At 41.5% G+C, this 19,182-nt stretch overlaps 1 protein-coding gene and 2 long non-coding RNA genes across 6 annotated transcripts; 2 read left to right on the forward strand and 1 right to left on the reverse strand.

The window, feature by feature from the left end:
• Positions 1–5,534: 5,534 nt before the first annotated feature.
• Positions 5,535–5,810, forward strand: LOC134176814 (uncharacterized). The gene is made up of 3 exons (XR_009969367.1): positions 5,535–5,559; positions 5,616–5,705; positions 5,775–5,810. It is a non-coding gene; the product is annotated as an uncharacterized LOC134176814 (long non-coding RNA).
• A 1,542-nt stretch (positions 5,811–7,352) lies between these two features.
• Positions 7,353–11,771, forward strand: LOC134176813 (uncharacterized). 4 transcript variants are annotated; one of them, XR_009969365.1, is made up of 6 exons: positions 7,353–8,849; positions 8,937–9,204; positions 9,280–9,356; positions 10,111–10,237; positions 10,302–10,400; positions 11,103–11,771. It is a non-coding gene; the product is annotated as an uncharacterized LOC134176813 (long non-coding RNA). The 4 variants fall into 4 exon arrangements; XR_009969366.1 differs by having other exon boundaries at positions 8,830–8,849; positions 8,913–9,204; XR_009969363.1 differs by having other exon boundaries at positions 7,353–9,204; positions 11,103–11,767.
• A 1,150-nt stretch (positions 11,772–12,921) lies between these two features.
• LOC134176776 (uncharacterized) lies at positions 12,922–18,512 on the reverse strand. The gene is made up of 4 exons (XM_062643436.1): positions 18,350–18,512; positions 18,253–18,292; positions 14,780–15,401; positions 12,922–13,413 (listed from the first exon to the last, which is right to left on the reverse strand). The coding sequence occupies exons 1-4, from the start codon at positions 18,501–18,503 to the stop codon at positions 13,276–13,278; spliced, it is 954 nt and encodes a 317-aa protein (XP_062499420.1). The 5' UTR covers positions 18,504–18,512; the 3' UTR covers positions 12,922–13,275.
• Between the last annotated feature and the right edge of the window lie 670 nt (positions 18,513–19,182).

The raw sequence follows: 19,182 nt of genomic DNA on the forward strand, positions 1-19,182 counted from the left end.
CACCAATCAATAAATTGCTGCGTGCGCTCCTTATACAAGAAAAATTTATTGTTGTGGCCTAACATTGTATTCAGACTTTTACTTGAACGTGCTCTGTCCAAAAGGCGGCTACATGGCTATGTATGTAACGATATCGTCACAGGTCGTGTGATTAATTAATTAAATTAGATTAAATTAATTAAACATACCGTAACAGTGTACTGTAGTCTCACAATTAGTACACGTGCCTCGATTGCACTAAAAGCGTCAGATATCGAACAGAGTTTCCAATCCGTCTGTTGGCATCGTAAAAAATTAGTAGAAGACTCGTGTACATTGATGAAGAAACTAACCGAACGTTGTAGGTGCCAATGATGCTCCTGGGCGTAGCTCTTCCAATTTGTCTCTGCTCCGCTTGGATTGACTTTCCGCAATCGTCACAGATTCTGAAAAGATCATGGCATGCCACCGAAAAACCGCCAGGTTGGTGTAGGAGGGCATGCGTGTGCGCTGTGTGCTAAACACGTGACGCGTGGAACAAGTTAATTAAATTAATTGGTTTGATGGCAGTAATATACTTGAGTTTAGCGAGATATTTATTATCCAGTGAAAACTGTATGATTACAGATTTCAACCTATGGTAAAATACAATTTATCGCAAAATGACATAACGTCCCTACATTTGTGTGAAGCCATCTACCTACCAGTCTCACTGTGTGTTTGTCTGTCTGTTTGTTTGTGTTTGTGTGTGTGTGTGTGTGTGTGGGGGGGGAGGGCTGGTGCTGACTCTTCCTCGTGGTGACCCTGGTAACATTCCTGATGGATGGCTAATTAACCGCCAGCAACAACAGACTCGTAGGCCTGATCATCCTGCAGATCTGCAACCAATTGATTTGTAAAACCACAAAGGAAAAACTTTCAACTCAAGTTAGAAGGATGCAAATAGAAAAGAGGAAGAAAAGGAGACAAAGCAATTATCAGATCAGACCGACCTACAGGGTATCCCAACTGGTTGCACTTTTACAACACAAAACAATTAAGGCCTTGTTATGTGTTGTAAACATGGAGCAGCAGCCAAAGAGATCCTGGTTATAGAAAAGACATGCAGTTCTACTATCAAAATCCAAACAGAATCATTAGGACAATAAAGTCTACTGATTACAGAAGTGACCGAACAATGAGATGGTGTGGTGTGGTGTGGTGTGATGTGGTGTGTGTGTGTGTGTGTGTGTGTGTGTGTGTGTGTGTGTGTGTGTGTGTGTGTGTGTGTGTGTGTGTGTGTGTGTGTGTGTGTGTGTGTGTGTGTGTGTGTGTGTGTGTGTGTGTGTGTGTGTGTGTGTTCTGCATGCTCCTGTCAACTACAACCTCACTCGGCGTTTCCTTGTCCTTGAGTAACTGAAGGGTAGTCCCCTCTAAACCAGGTCACATAATTAAATACTGGTATTTCCAAAGTAATACAATAATTCTAATTATTAGGTGACCGGAGAGTTATTCTAAGTTGTTATGTCAACAGACTATTTTGTAGCATGCATGCACACTCGCATAAGCAGACAAAACAGCTTTGATTATAATTCATCAAACTTTCAACCAAAAATTTAATTGAAACAAACACACTACCCACATACTATTATCAATCAAAGCGTCATGATCATGACGTCATACCATATCCATGTTTACGCCATAAACATTTATCATAATTCCAAATGTGCTAATTAAGCTAACAAGAAAAACATTACATCTAATGTGCATATACACTCACAAACAATCAAAACGTGCGTCCAATCAAATATACTACTCTGGGACATAGCTGCGATCGAGCTTATCGGCTAAAAATAGTAAGAAATGCAAGCTCCTGTTAGACTACCGCTACCATACCAAAAGCAAGTTTAGTTATATGACTGCACCTGCTGATGAACTTAGAGTTCAGCTTCGATGACTTTTTGCCGTGGAATCATGACAGATGAGTAATTTATTGGGTCATCTGGGAGACGACGATAGCCGGCAGCAGCAGGATCGTTGCCAGTAAAGTCACATCGGTGTATTGAATCTCTCCCTGAAATCAAGCAAAGCACAGAGCTGAAACACCCGTGATTAACTAGATACAAGAACTACAAAACATGGTGTTTGTTTATCTATTGTTGAGACTCACAGAAGCTTTAGTATACAACTACTATCAACACCATACAAGTCTTGTCAAATTGCATCCTGACCATTAGACCTTCAATTGGAAATGCATGGTTTTGCCATACAGGTAAGGCATAAAATCTAAAAACATATACAAAATTCACCAAACATCAGTACGTGTACAACAAACATATAATATCAATGAAAATGGTGATGACTGACTTGAACTTGTGCCAAATCAAAGAAAATCCCATTAATTAAATATCCACCCTGTTCTACAATCTTATTTCACATTTTTAATTTTATTGTTTTACTATTTATTTATTTTTTTATTTATTATTATTTCTTACTATTTACTTTTTTATTTTAATTAATTATTTTTTACTATTTTATTAAAATATTAGTATTTTTTATTATTTATTTTTTTGTATTACATTATTCTTTTTTTAACAATCTGTATGCAAGACGTATAAATTGTGTTCTCATCGACCATGTCAGTTTGCTACTTGTATTTGATGTTTCTAGAAAACCAATAACAACTGTCACAGTGTCTTAAAGTTTTCGTTCACAACTTTTAACATTTTTCCATGTTGAGATAGCTTCTCGTAAAAACTTCATTGCTTTCTTCGATCTCTAATGAACCAGAAATGAGTGCAGCACAGGCAATATTGTCATGATATCTAAATGTAATAAAGGTCTATTTGCAATCCACAATATCTGCAACATCATTTATTGCATTCCACCCACCATCTCCATATCACACACTACATAAACAAGACTACAAATTTGTTTGGCATCAACAGCAAACTACCTTAAGTATATAACAAAAAGTATTACAAACCCAAACGTAGAGTTTTCAAAATTAAAATGTAATATAATTAAAATGTAATATAATTAAAATGTAATGTAATTAAAATGTAATATAATTAAAATGTAACATAATTAAAATGTAATATAATTAAAATGTAATATAATTAAAATGTAATATAATTAAAATGTAATATAATTAAAATGTAATATAATTAAAATGTAATATAATTAAAATGTAATATAATTAAAATGTAATATAATTAAAATGTAATATTTCTTTTAAAACGCCCACCAATCAATAAATTGATGCGCGCGCTCCTTACACAAGCTAAATGTATTCTTGTGGCCTAACATTGCATTTAGACTTTTATTTGAACGAGTTCTGTCAAAAAGGCAGCTACATACATGGCTATGTATGTAACGATATCGTCGTTTCATTAATTAAATTAGATTAAACTAATTAAACTTACCGTAACAGTGTACTGTAGTCTCACAATTTGAATTAGTACACGTGCCTCGATTGCACTAACACCGTCAGATATCGAACAGAGTTTCAAACCCGTCTGTTGGTATTGTAAGAAAATTAGTGGAAGTTGATTGTGGGGCGTCGGACTGTGCCGGTGTCGCCAGTGAGGAGCTGCCACTTGCGGGTTAGGTGTGCTGTGATGTCGTGGGTGCTGTGAGGGCGTGTCGTCTATAAAAAATGTTGTTCGAGTAGTGGTTGGAGTGATTGTTGTAGGAAGTGTAGAGTTTGTGCGATGTTATGTATTTGTTGTTTGACGTCGTTGTGGGCGGGGTCGTAGTGTTGTCTCGGTTGATATTGGTAGTGTTGGTTGTACTGCTCTGGTTGGTATCGATGGCATTGGTGGTAATTTCTCGAGTTGTGTTGGTAGTGTTGTTGTTGTTCTGGTCTGTGTTGTTGTTGTTGTTCATGTTGTTGTTGGTGTCGTTGGTAGTTCTGCGGTCGTTGGTTGTGTTGTTGGTGGTGTTGTTCTTGTGTCTCGGGTCTATGATGCTGGTCGGGGATGCGTATTGACATGAGTGCCGGAGGTCTGTTGTTGTCGTGTGTCTGGTGTTGGGGTACGTGATTGGGGTGTTGTTTTCGTCTTGTGTCGTATGTGCCTCTGGTCATGGTTCTGCTTCGGGTTGTCCTGTTGAGGTAGTTTAGTTTCTTTGATCGTCTCTGGTTTAGTTCGTCTTTCAGTTTGTTGATGTATTCTGTGTTGTTTTGTTGTTGTTCTTGGTGGTCCGTCTGTTGTTGTGTGTCGAGGTCGTGGGAGAAGTTGTCTAGTTGTCGTTGTAGATCGGTAATTTCTTTTTCCAGTTGTGTCTTTGTGTCTTGTAAATGTTGTATTGAGAGTAGCATGAGTTTTGACTCAGTGTCTCTGAGGATGGTCTCCCAGTTTTCCATAAAGGTATCCGTCATTTGAGTGATATTTGGTAGTTTGCGTATTTGTAGTCCTGTTGGTGTTGTTTGTTGGTCGCTGCATTTCGTTAAGAATTCGATGTGGTGGTTCGTCTTTGTTAGGATGATTTGCTTTTGGTGTAATTTGCGTTGTGTGGTGTTAGGGTCTGGAGGTGTGGCCTCGCCTCGCTCGTCTGTCTGTACTGCGGGGATTACCCGTTCAGTTTGTGGCTTGGCGACGTTTGTCGGTGGCGGTAAGTCGTTCTCTTCGTCATGTTCGGCAGTTCGTTGGCGTGTTTCTGTGTTGTTAGATGGTGCGGGCAGGATATCAAATGTACTCGCGAAGATCGACGGCGAGGTGTCGGTTGGAAGTAATTGGTTGTTGTCGACCGTTGTCGTTCTCGTGATGGTGGGAGGTGTCTTCTTTGGTGCATGAGGCGGTTGAGAAGTGACGGGACGTGCGGGGAGTGCGTTGTGTTCCTGTTGTCGGGTTGCTCTCCTGGTGCGGAAGGTTGGTTGGGAGGCAGACATGTCGGTAGAATAGAGGTAGAGACAGTGCACAGTAGTTGTGAAATATAATGTAATATAATGTGAATAAACTGAATAGAAACGGTACTAACTGGTTGTGTCGCGACGTTTCGCTATGCAGCTTCTTCAGGCGACTAGAGTCAGTCGTACTAAAGTCTATAATGAATTGCTAACTAGTCTGTATTGAGTCTTATTTGTTAGTTTTAATTATGTTACAGCGTCATACTTAAGGTTGACTCGTCATGCATGCTTGCATGAGGGTGTCGATGTCTCTGTTCTCGTTCTCGTTTTCTTTTGTTGTTGTTCTCACTTTCGATCTGGTCAGTGATTGTCCCAGGTTTTTTCCTCTTCTGTAAGCTACTATCGGTCTGGTTGGGAAGAGGTCATTGAGTATAGTGTTGTTCTCTATGATTTCCCAGTGTCTTTTTATTACGTCTTTGATTCGGTGCGCTCCTGGCTGCAGCAGGGTTGAGAAGACTGGTCTCCATGCTGACGTGTTCTTGGTAGTGTCTCTCAAATATTCTTGTCTCCTGTCATGATTAATGTCTCTCGTCCACTTCTCTAGTTGATGGGGTTTATAGCCCCGTTGTGATAGGTGTCGGAAGTGATCTGTTTTCTGCTGTTCATAGTTGTCTCTGTCGGAAGTATTGCGTATGAATCTAATGAGCTCGCTGTTGCAGACACTTTTTTTGGTAGTTCCAGGGTGATAACTTGTACTGTGTAAATATTGAAATGTGTTGGTAGTTTTATAGTGTGTCTTTGTATCCAGGGTTCCGTCTTCTTGAAATCGTTTACCTTTGTATAGATCGACGTCGAGGAATGTCGTTTCTGTGTCGCTGGTTGTCCAAGTGAATTTAATGTCGCAATGATGATTATTCAGTCTGTTCATAAATGAGTCTAATGTCGTTCGGTCTTGTGTCCATGTTAGGAAAATGTCGTCAATGTAGCGGAACCAGTGAGTCGGTGTGGTTGTCTCGTTTGCCATGAAGGTCGTTTCCAGGTCGGTCATAAAAATATTTGCAAATGATGGGGTCACTGGCGTCCCCATGGCCGTGCCGTGTATTTGTCTGTATGACTTGTCGGTGAATTGAAAGTAATTTTCTTTTAATATGATGCGAAGACCTTCCCTTGTGAACGCTGTTAGCCAGCTGTCATGGTAATGTCCGTCCATTGCTTTGCACACTGCGTTGATTCCTTCTTGCTGTGGAATGCTTGTATATAAGCTGGTGACGTCTGCTGCAATTAATAGAATGTCTCTTGGAAATGTCGTTTTGTCTAAAATTTGGATAAACTGTTTTGAATCTCTGACATAAGATTTTGACGTTGTAACAATTGGTTGGAGGTAGTGGTCGAGTACTCTGCTCAGTCTTGCGGTTGGGCTGCTGTGTCCTGCGATAATGGGTCGTAGTGTTGTCGGTGTCTTGTGGATTTTTCTTAGTCCGTAAAATTCTGCTGTCTTGATTGTGTCGAATTGTTGTAGGAGGAATTTGTGTGTGTTTCTGTCGATGACTCGGTTCGCGTATGCGTCGAATGAAAGTTGTTGAATTGTATGGTAGGTTTCCCATCGATGGTCATCTTTAGTCTCTTCATAAGTCTTGTCAGATAATAGATCTGCACAGTCTCTAATGTATGTCTTCTTATCTTCAATTACGGTATATGATCCTTTGTCCGCTCTTTTGATGATGATCTCTTCTCTCTGCTGTAGTTGTTTGAGAGTCTGTCTCAATTCTGGTGTTAGGTTATCGGTGGTGTGTCATCTCGGTATTAATTGTAGGTCTCGTCTCGTTAGTTCTAGGTATCGGTCAAGATCAGGGATTTTGTTGTCATGGTCTGTCGGGGGTGTCCAGTCGCTCTTGATTCTAAATTTGTGTTGTTGTTGGTCGTTAGTTCTAAAGTATTCTTTCAGTCTCATGGTTCTCTCATATCTATCGAAGTCATTGATGATTGTGTTTTTTCTGTGGTATGTAGTTGATGGAACGAATGTTAGTCCGAGGCTCAGGATGGTGATTTCATCGTCTGTGAGATGGTGCGTCGATCTGTTGATTATGCACTTCTTCTTGGCTGCCATGTTTCTTCTATGTGTTCTCCCAGGTTTGTGTGTGTTGGTTGGTATCGTTTTCGTTCTTGTATTTGTTGATTTTTGTTTATATTGTAGGGATTGTGCAGTGATCGTGGGTTCCTCATCGTATGGTTAGGTTGTTGGTGGGGCGTCGGACTGTGCCGGTGTCGCCAGTGAGGAGCTGCCACTCGTGGGGTACGGGGTGCTGTGGGGGCGTGTCGTCTATAAAAAATGATGTTCGAGTAGTGGTTGGAGTGATTGTTGCAGGAAGTGTAGGGTCTGTGCGATGTTTTGAATTTGTTGTTTGACGTCATTGTGGGCGGGGTCGTGGTGTTGTCTCGGTTGATATTGATAATGGCGATTGTATTGTTCTTGTTGGTATTGATGGTATTGGTGGTTGTTTCTCGAGTAATGTTGGTAGTGTTGTTGTTGTTCTGGTCTGTGTTGTTGTTCATATTGTTGTTGGTGGTGTCTCTGGTGGTTATCCGGTTGTTGGTCGTGTTGTTGGTGATGTTGTTCTTGTGTCTCGGGTCGTTGATGTTGGTCGGGGATGCGTAAGGACATGAGTGCTGGAGGTCTGTTGTTGTCATGTGTCTGGTGTTGGGGCACGTGGTTGGGGTGTTGTCTTCGTCTCGTGTCGTAGGTGCCTCTGGTGGTCGTTCTGTTTCGGGTTGTTCTGTTAAGGTAGTTCAGTTTTTTGGATCGTCTCTGGTTCAATTCGTTTTGTAGTTGGTGGATGTATTCTGTGTTGTTTTGTTGTTGTTCTTGGTGGTTCGTCTGTTGTTGTGTGTCGAGGTCGTGGGAGATGCTGTCTAGTTCTTGTTGTAAGTCTGTGATTTCTCTTTCCAGTTGTGTCTTTGTGTCTTCTAGATGTTGTATTGAAAGTAACATTAGTTTTGATTCAGTGTCTCTGAGGATTGTCTCCCAATTCTCTATAAAGGTGTCAGTCATTTGAGTGATGTTAGGGAGTTTGCGTATTTGTAGTCCTGTTGGTGTTGTTTGTTGGTCGCTGCATTTAGTCAAGAATTCGATGTGGTGGTTCGTCTTTGTTAGAATGATTTTCTTTTGGTGTAGTTTCCGTTGTATGGTGTTAGGGTCTGTAGGTGTGGCCTCGCCTCGCTCGTCTGTCTGGACTGCGGGGATTACCCGTTCAGTTTGTGGCGTGGCGACGTTTGTCGGTGGCGGTAAGTCGTTCTCTTCGTCATGTTCGGCAGTTCGTTGGCGTGTTTCTGTGTTGTTAGATGGTGCGGGCAGGATATCGAATGTACTCGCGAAGATCGACGGCGAGGTGTCGGTTGGAAGTAATTGGTTGTTGTCGATCGTTGACGTTCTCGTGATGGCGGGAGGTGTCTTCTTTGGTGCATGAGGCGGTTGAGAAGTGGCGGGGAGTGCGTTGTGTTCCTGTTGTCGGGTTGGTCTCTTGGTGCGGAGGGTTGGTTGGGAGGCAGACATGTCGATAGAATGGAGACGGAGAGACAGTGCTCAGTGGTTGTAAATGATATAGTATAATGTGAATAAACTGAATAGAAACGATACCGACTCGTTGTGTCGCGACGTTTCGCTGTGAGTAGCTTCTTCAGGCGACTAGAGTCAGTCGGATAACAGTCTATAGTGAACTACTAACTAATCTGTATTGAGTCTTATTTGCTAGTTTTAATTATGTTACAGCGTCATACTTACGGTTGGCTTGTCATGCATGCTTGCATGAGGGTGTCGATGTCTCTGTTCTCGTTCTCGTTTTCTTCATTTGTTGTTCTCACTTTTGATCTCGTCAGTGACTGTCCCAGGTTTTTCCCTCTTCTGTACGCTACTATCGGTCTGGTCGGGAAGAGGTCGTTGAGTGTGGTGTTGTTCTCTGTGATCTCCCAGTGTTTTTTGATTACGTCTTTGATTCGGTGCGATCCTGGCTGCAATGATGTTGAGAAGACCGGTCTCCATGGCGAGGTGTTTCTGTTGGTATCTCTCAGATATTCCCGTCTGTTGTCATGATTGATGTTTCTCGTCCAGTTCTCTAATTGATGGTGTTTATAGCCCCGTTGTGCCAGGTGTCGGAGGTGGTCTGTTCTCTGTTGCTCGTAGTTGTCTCTGTCGGACGTGTTTCTTACGAATCGAATGAGTTCGCTGTTGACAGACACTTTTTTTGGTGGTCGCTGGGTGGTGACTTGTGTTGTGTAGGTATTGGAATGTGTTGGTATCTTTAGAATGTGTCTTTGTGTCCAGGGTTCCGTCTTCTTGAAATCGTTCGCCTTTGTATAGATCGATGTCGAGGAATGTCGTCTCTGTGTCGCTGACTGTCCAGGTGAATTCGATGTCGCAGTGTTGATTATTCAGTCTGCTCATAAACGAGTCTAATGTCGTGCGGTCTTGTGTCCAGGTCATGAAGATGTCGTCGATGTAGCGGAACCAGTGAGTCGGTGTGGTGGTCTCGTTCGCCATGAAGGTCGTCTCAAGGTCGGTCATGAATATGTTAGCGAATGACGGGGCGACTGGTGTCCCCATGGCCGTGCCGTGTATTTGTCTGTATGACTTGTCAGTGAATCGGAAGTGATTCTCTGTTAATATGAGGCGAAGACCCTCTCTCGTGAACGCTGTTAGCCAGCTGTCGTTGTAGTGTCTGTCCATAGCTCGACACACTGTGTCGATCCCTTCTTGTTGAGGGATGCTAGTGTATAGACTGGTGACGTCTGCTGCAATTAGTAGGACGTCTCTTGGGAGAGTCGTTCTGTCTAGAATTTGAATGAACTGCTTTGAGTCTCTTACGTAGGATTTCGAAGTGGTGACAATAGCTTGCAGGTAGTGATCGAGCGCTCTGCTCAGTCTCGCAGTCGGGCTGCTGTGTCCGGCGATAATGGGTCGTAGTGTCGCAGGGTTCTTGTGGATTTTTCTCAGTCCGTAGAATTCTGCCGTCTTGATCGTTTCGAATTGTTGTAGGAGGTATCTGTGAGTGTCTCTGTCGACGACATGATTTGCGTATGCGTCGAATGAGAGATCTTGGACTGTGACATAGGTCTCCCATCGACGGTCGTCTCTTGTCTCTTCGTATGTCTTCTTGTCGGATAATAGAAGTAGACAGTCTTTCACCAGTCGCTCTTGATTTTGAATTTGTGTTGTTGTCGGTCGTTGGTTCTGAAGTATTCTTTTAGTCTCATGTTTCTCTCATATCTCTCGAAGTCTTTGATAATTATGTTCTTTCTCTGGTATGTAGTCGACAGGACGAATGTCAGGCCGAGGCTCAGGACGGTGATCTCGTCATCTGTGAGATGGTGTGTCGATCTATTGACTATGTACTTCTTCTTGGCTGCCATATTTCTCCTGTGTGTTCTTCCGGGTCTGTGAGTGTTGGTTGATTCGTATCGTTCTCGTTCTTGTGTTTGTTGATTTTTGTTTATGTCGTAGGGATTGTGCAGTGATCGTGGGCTCCTCATCGTATGGTTAGGTTGTCGGTGGGGCGTCGGACTGTGCCGGTGTCGCCAGTGAGGAGCTGCCACTCGTGGGGTACGTGTGCTGTGATGTCGTGTGTGCTGTGGGGCGTGTCGTCTATAAAAAATGATGCTGTTCGAGTAGTGGTTGGATGGATTGTTGCAGGAAGTGTAGGGTCTGTGCGATGTGTTGAATTTGTTGTTTAACGTCATTGTGGGCGGGATCGTGGTGTTGTCTCGGTTGATATTGGTAATGGCTGTTGTATTGTTGCGGTTGGTATTGACGGTATTGGTGGTGTTGGTAGTGTTGTTGTTGTTGTACTAGTCTGTGTTGTTGTTGTTGTGGTTGTTGTTGCTCATATTGTTGTTGTTGGTGTCTCTGGTGGTTGTCCGGTTGTTGGTCGTGTTGTTGGTGATGTTGTTCTTGTGTGTCGGGTCGATGGTGTTGGTCGGGGATGCGCAGGGACATGAGTGCTGGAGGTCTGTTGTTGTCGTGTGTGTGGTGTCGGGGCTCGTGGTTGGGGTGTTGTCTGTGTCTCGTGTCGTATGTGCCTCTGGTGGTCGTTCTGTTCCCGGTTGTTCTGTTGAGGTATCTGAGTTTTTTGTATCGTCGCTGGTTCAATTCGTTTTGTAGTTGGTCGATGTATTCTGCATTGTCTTTTTGTTGTTGTTTTAGTTGTTCCGTCTGTTGTTGTGTGTCGAGGCCGTTAGAGATGCTGTCTAGTTGTTGTTGTGAGTCTGTGATTTCTCTTTCCAGTTGTGTCTTTGTGTCTTCCAGATGTTGTATTGACAGTAACATTAGTTTTGATTCGGTGTCTCTGAGGATTGTCTCCCAATTCTCACTGTCTGGACTGCGGGGATTACCCGTTCAGTTTGTGGCGTGGCGACGTTTGTCGGTGGCGGTAAGTCGTTCTCTTCGTCATGTTCGGCAGTTCGTTGGCGTGTTTCTGTGTTGTTAGATGGTGCGGGCAGGATATCGAATGTACTCGCGAAGATCGACGGCGAGGTGTCGGTCGGAGGTGGTTGGATGTTGTCGACGGTCGATGTTCTGGTGATGGCGGGAGGAGTCTTCTTTGGTGCGTGAGGCGGTTGAGAAGTGGAGGGACGTGTTGGGAGTGCGTTGTGTTCATGTTGTCGGGTTGGTCTCTTGGTGCGGAGGGTTGGTTGGGAGGCAGACATGTCGGTAGAATGGAGACGGAGAGACAGTGCTCAGTGGTTGTAAATGATATAGTATAATGTGAATAAACTGAATAGAATCGATACTGACTGATTGTGTCGCGACGTTTCGCTATGCAGCTTCATCAGGCGAACAGTGTCAGTCGTAGTACATTGATGAAGAGACTAACCGAACGTTGTAGGTGCCAATGATGCTCCTAGAGGCGTAGCTCTTCTAACTTGCCTCTGCTCCGCTTGGATTGACTTTCCGCAATCGTCATGGTATGCCACGGTCCCAACAGGAAAAACCGACAGGTTGGTTTAGGAGGACTTGCGCGTGCGCTAAACACGTGACGTGTGGAACCGGTTAAATTAATTAATTGGATTGATGGCAGTAATACTGAGTTCAACGAGATATTTATTATCCAGCGAAAACTGTGCAATTACAGATTTCAATTTATGGTAAAATACAATTCATCACAAAATGACATGGTACATAACTACATTACCACTAGCTTTGTGTAGAGCCATCTCTTCCTACCAGTCTGACTGTCTGTGTGTTTGTTTGTTTGTTTGTTTGTTTGTGTGTGGGGCTGGGGCTGACTCCTCCTCGTGGTGGCCCTGGAAACATCCCTGATAGATGGCTAAACGTCAGCAACAACAGACTCATAGGACTGATCATCTTGCAGATCTGCAACCAATTGATTTGTAAAATCACAAAAGAAAACTTTCAACTCAAGTTAGAAGGATGAAAATAGAAAAGAGGAAGAAAAGGAGACAAAGCAATTATCAGATCAGACCGAACTACAGGGCATCCCAACTGGTTGCACCTTTACAACACAAAACAAGGCAGATCTTGTTAATCATCGACAGAAACATGGAGCAGCAGCCAAGAGATCCTCTCTTGTTGTCACTGCCATCAAACTTTAATTAAACAATATGGTTATAGAAACCATATGCAGTTCTACTATCAAAATCCAAACAGAATCATGGAGGCAATAGAGTCTACCAATTACAGAAGTAACCAAACAATGCAGTCTGCACCGCTTACTCAAGTGAAGGTAGAACATAGACGGATGGTGTGTGTGTGTGTGTGTGTGTGTGTGTGTGTGTGTGTGTGTGTGTGTGTGGTGTGTGTGTGTGGTGTGGTGTGTGTGTGTGTGTGTGTGTGTGTGTGTGTGTGTGTGTGTGTGTGTGTGTGTGTGTGTGTGTTGTGTGAGTTGTACTGCATGCTCTTTTCTACAATCTCACTCACCTATTCTCTGTACTTGGGTAACTGAAGGGCAGTCCCCTCAAGGCCAGGTGACATAATAAAATACTGGTACTTCCAAAAGTAATACAATAATTCTAATTATCAGGTGACCGGAGAGTTATTTTATGTTGTTATGTCAACAGACTAGTTTGTAGCATGCATGCACACTCGCATAAGCAGACAAAACAGCTTTGATTATAATTCATCAAACTTTCAACCAAAAATTTAATTGAAACAAACATACTACCCACATACTATTATCAATCAAAGCGTCATGATCATGACGTCATACCATATCCATGTTTACGCCATAAACATTTACCATAATTCCAAATGTGCTAATTAAGCTAACAAGAAAAACATTACATCTAATGTGCATACACTCACAAACAATCAAAACACGCGTCCCATCAAATATACTACTCTGGGACATAGCTGCAATCGAGCTTATCGGCTAAAAATAGTAAAAAATGCAAGCTCCTGTTATACTACCGCTACCATACCAAAAGCAAGTTTAGTTATATGACTGCACCTGCCGATGAACTTAGAGTTCAGCTTCGATGACTTTTTGCTGTGGAATCATGACAGATGAGTAATCTATTGGGTCACCTGGGGGACGACGATAGCCAGCAGCAGCAGGATCGTTGCCAGTAAAGTCCACATCGGTGTATTGAATCTCTCCCTGAAATCAAGCAAAGCACAGAGCTGAAACACCCGTGATTAACTAGATCAAAAACTACAAAACATGGTGTTTGTTTATCTATTGTTGAGACTTACAGAAGCTTTAGTATACAATTACTATCAACACCATGCAAGTCTTGTCAAATTCCATCATGACCATTAGACCTCCAATTGGAAATGCATGGTTTTGCCATACGGGTAAGGCATAAAATCTCAAAAAAATAAAAAAGTTCACCAAACATCAGTACGTGTACAACAAACATATAATATCAATGGAAACAATGACGACTGACTTAGACTTGTGCCAAATCAAAGCAGAACAGAAATCCTATTAATTATATATCCACCCTGTTCTACAAACAATCTTACTTTCACATTTTTATTTTTATTGTTTTACTATTTATTTTCAATTTTTTTTTATTATTTACCATTTATTTTATTAGTAGTCATTTCTACTTTTATATTATATTTTTCATTTTTTAACAATCTGTATGCAAGACATATGAATTATGTTCTCATCAACCATGTCAGTTTGCTACTTGTATTTGATGTTTCTAGAAAACCAATAACAACTGTCACCGTCGTCTTAAAGTTTTTGTTCACAACTTTTAACATTTTTCCATGTTGAGATAGCTTCTCGTAAAAACTTCATTGTTTTCTTCGATCTCTTTCCTGTTGCAAATGAACCAGAAATGGGTGCAAGACAGGCAATATTGTCATGATATCCAAATGTAATAAAGATCTACTTACAATCCACATTATCTGTAGCATTGCTTATTGCATTCCACCATTTCCATATCACACACTGCATAGACAAGACTAAACATTTGCTTGCCATCAATGGCAAACAATCTTACAATGAAACGAGAAACGCATGGATAAAGTTTATGAATGCACACACAGGTGCACATAAACAATGAGTGTGTATGCACCTTTCACAACAGTTCACTGCACACTAAATCTGTGCACTGGCATGCAAGTGATCCTAGCAGCTATTTCACTCCACAAAAATTTATGACACATGCCATCAAGCAGTTTTGTCTCCTAACCACACCAACATATGAGAAGTTATTATGTAGTCGAATCGAGGATAGAGAAAGCAATAACTACAATTTGATAAATTAAACAACAAATAATTCTACTTAACTATTAATTAAACCATAAAACATCAGAGTCGCTACATATTAGACTCATACCCAGTCCTCTCCTTTCGTTCGCTCCACGTGTTTTAGCACGTGCTTTTTGTTCCATGCACACACTCACAAACAAACAAACAAACACACACACACACACACACACACACACACACACACACACACACACACCAAACACAAACAATTCAATGCACCACCAGAAATCAAATTTACCGATCTCTGTGCTTTCATCGATCCTCTGGTCATTGGAATACCACTCTGCTGAGGATCATCATACTGTTGCCGTCCATGAGACTGATGTCTTGAGCTCTTCCTGCCTCTCTCAACAGGCTCGTAACTATTGTTAACCTCGTCGTGCCTCATTCGAGACGTCTTTCTCCCCATATCAACGACAGCATAAGCATCAGTCGGCTCACTGCTCTGCTGGTGTCGCTTCTTCTTTGACATATCTATTGCAGCGTATGCCTGAGTCGGTTCGGATCCTGGGTTGTCTAGTACAAGATTTGATTCAGGCTGTTTGATAGATCCTGAACGTTTCCCCACTGATGACTTGCGTCCATCTGACACAGGGTAAGATTCATCTTCAGTGTTGGGCAAGTTAGTATAACCGCTACCGCCTTTCTGATCTATAGCCTTTTTCATAGCTTTTGTGAGAGGTGCTCCTCCAACTGCTTCATAGCCAGCTCCACCAGATTCATACTCATTAGGTTTCTGTTTTGGTCTGAATGAAGTCATGGAGGGACCGACAAATCCATTAGTATCTGTGACATCATCGTATTGTTCAGCCAAGCCACTTCCTTCAGATCCATAGAAATGTGTTCCATCGTCAAGACGTCTAAACATTTGAATCACAAATTGACAATATGGTAGAAAACTCACTTAAAACGATGTGACTAATAAATTAAATGTCTGTCAGTAAAACAAAATAATATTGGCAACATGACTCACACCACTATTACCTTAACTTGACACCAGTGCATATAGCTTAACAATTATTACTTTAATTAATTAACTATTCACTTGTAGCAGTAATCAATGTCTTTCCTCATGTTGTAATATTTATCTTACTATTCCCTGTACTTCAAACCTCCTTTATAACTGATTCCAAAGTGTGTACACAAAACTTAATGCAGTATCCTAAAGAGAGACAACATAGAGCCCTTGGCAGTAGTCTTAAGCTTCCAATTGGAAGTACAGCGAGACAGCACAGGCACTCTTCATCTGTAAGTTCAAACCTACAATTGCCGTCATGTGGAACCAGCTATTTGTAGCAATATCTACGTAATATCCTTGACTAACAACACAATACCTAATCACTGTATATGTTTCATGAAACAAGACTCAACTGCAGCTAGTCCTGATCTCTTTTCCTTCTGAAAAGTGCATTCTACTATGTCAGAAAACTGTCTTAAGATTTCATTATTCAACTAAGTATCATGCTGGTACAAGACGTAACCTGTCATCTATCACTTTGCCAAACAGCTATAGTCACATATTTTCAAGTTCACTAGCTAGTTTTGTTTCTCATACTCACTCCAATGACGGAACTGGGAGGCAGAAAGGGCATTTTCCCTCCAGTATTTCAAGTGGATGGACAAGGAGGGGTAAGGAGGGGTAGGAGGGGCAAGGAGGGGTAGAAGAGGCAAGGAGGGGCAGAAGAGGCAAGGAAGGAAAAGAGGGCAAAGAGGGGCAATGGCTCTCCTATATTGTAATAAATTATCATTTAGAATAGAAAATGTTTTGCACTTTCATTGCTCAATAAAATCATGTTAAAAACACTTCTTCCATGTTCAACAGTCAATAACTAAACAGACGTAACTCTAAAATGAGAAATTTAGAATCATAATCTAATGGAGAGCTGAATAAGGAGGTATGCCTTACAATTATCACTTAGTTGACATCTTCCCTAATTGTTTCTTGAAGGTCTGCAGAAAGTAAGCAGAAATACTTATATTGGTTTCGAGGCAAAATCTGTGAAAGGCACAGAAGCACCTGTAATAGACTCTACTGCAGCAGTCAATGAGAGACTGGAAGTGAGAATATTTGCTCTTCAGAAACAACTTTGAGCTTTGGTAGTGTGATACTTGTAGGTCGCTGTGGTTGCCATTCATAAATGTTCTGTCTTCATTAATAATCATGTTCACTATGGGAATCGTCTGTGCTTTGGGTGTTGATGTGATATGTCACTGCCATTCAAAATAGTACACTAAGTCCTGTTTGATGTGCATAATACTCTTGCCGCACTGTTATGTAATTTTATGATTTGTAAGAAATAAATCACTATGAAAACTTGCCATTAGAATAAGAAAAATGTCTTCAATTATGCTATACACTAATACCTACTTTATCAGGCCCTCGAAATTCCAGGCACCTCGATCTACAGGGCAGTCCCAGTGATCACGTGTGAAAAGGTTTTTACATGAATGCGCATGCGCAATTTTGCATCCACAAAAATGGCGACCAGTAAGGGGAGGCGGTCTGTCCTTACACTTGAGAATAAGATAGAAATCATAAGAAAAATCGAAAAATGGAAGTCTCAACGTCAAGTAGCTGAGATTTTTGAACAGCAGAAGTCAACTGTTGGAGACATTCGGAAAGATTGGGAAAATATCAGTTGCTACGTGTTCGGTGCAGAGGACCCGGCTGTCGCCACGCGGCGGTGTGTTGTACGTGGATGACAGTTTCCTCTCTTGGATGACGTTCTATCAGTGTGGTTTTTGACCTTTGAGATATGGATATTTCCCAGTTACAAACAGCGCCCGGTCCCGAGTTGCCCGGATAACCGAGGTATTAGTGTATGTCTGCTGTTTTGAATACTAGTTAATTATTATTTAATTCTTTAACCACACCCACGTATAGGAAATGGGCAACGCCCATCTATACCTTGCCTTTGGCCCCTCAATCTGCAACAGCTTCTGCCGCCTCTGCACTTGGTCACTGTCCAGAGACAACAGCATGACACTAACTTACTTACGACAAAGATCACAAATTAACTGACTGCACAACACGCTTTGTTACAAGGAAAGAAAGAAAAACAATGTACAGAACTGTAACTCACCAAGTAAACACAAACACTGATGTCTTGATTATAGTGTGGAAAATAGGGAATTATTTTGGCTCGGGCAGACTGAGCCTTGGTATGACATTATTGTATGGTGTTACATCTCTAATTAAGTGCCTCCCCTTCTGCAACCATTGCATGTAATTTTTGATAACCAACTTCCAAGGGAGAAATGGCGTTAAATGCAGCGAAGGTTTTCTCTGGATAAAGCATGCTAAGAGGCAACCAATTCATGAAATTAACAGTTACACCATTGGAAAGACCATCATGTGCTAACAGACAAGGTTTACACTATCATGTGTAACGATGGATATTTTGTCCAAACACCTCCAACACTAGTGCAGTATTTGGTCGGACAAACAACACATTTAGTCGGACATTGTCCTATGTCCTACCATTATTTTCTACACTGTCAGATACATAAACATGTCAATTGTAGAAACCTGCACTTCACTTTAAACTCACATTTAACTAATTCCAATTATTACTGATTACCAATCTTCCTTGACATTTTACATGTTGTTTTAATTAGTTTAACTAAAATTTTTAAGCACTCACACATTGCAAGCAATTGCAAATACCATATCCATAATAATCACATACTGCAGTATTTTCAGGCTCTTACCTTCTATCCTTTAGCTGAACATCTGAACCATCTGTTTTATCTACAACAACAAAAAACCCATAAGATATCAGTTAAAAGAATTGTAAGAACTCACTACCTTGAGCACGGCAGATACAACGATAACAAACACAAATGATGATTATTATGATAATAAGAGAAAGGACACCTATGCCTGCAATAATTAGCCAGTCATATAGTTTCTTGTCAAAACCAAATATTGTATCCTCCTTTGTCTCTGGGGGTAATGACATTGAAGGAAAAATGGTTACTGGAAGTCCTCTCGTAACATCCCTGTCGGTAGTGGCCGTTGACTTTTGAGATGGTGCAGTTGTCATAATGACTAAACACAAACGCTACCTACCACTCAGCTCAAATTGCTGCTGCTACTCCGTTACCTGCAGCTGGTGCAACAGAGATGATCCTCTCTTGACGCTCACCTAAAGCTTCAGCACGACAAGTAAAATTTCCTGTTGTTCTTACTGTGATTGATGATTGCTGAGAATAACTTCCATCCGATAGATCATTACTAACATCAGCATGTCTTTGTGAAATAGATGATCCAATCCCTACTATCCATGTTATGCTTGGATAATTCGGGTAAGCTCTTGCCTCACAAACAAGTAGCTTTGTACCATCTCCACCAAGATTAGCATCTTGTGTAGTAGATAATATAGACACACGAGCAATCACTTCTATCTGCTTGTTCTCCTGTGTATTAGGAATCGAACACATGTAATGTCCAACACGATTCACGCTAATTGTTGAGCGAAGTACATGAGCACCGTCATTACTAACAGTAAAGTCGTCAGAATGTGCAATAGCTGATCCAGATGAATTTGTCCACTCTACACGTGGCTTGTCAGGATATTGTCTTGCATTACATGTTAGATTTACACTCATATTATAAGTAAGGTTGACTGGAGAAGCGGA

The sequence above is a fragment of the Corticium candelabrum genome, chromosome 3, assembly GCF_963422355.1.
Source record: "Corticium candelabrum chromosome 3, ooCorCand1.1, whole genome shotgun sequence".
NCBI classification, from domain to species: Eukaryota; Metazoa; Porifera; class Homoscleromorpha; order Homosclerophorida; family Plakinidae; genus Corticium; species Corticium candelabrum.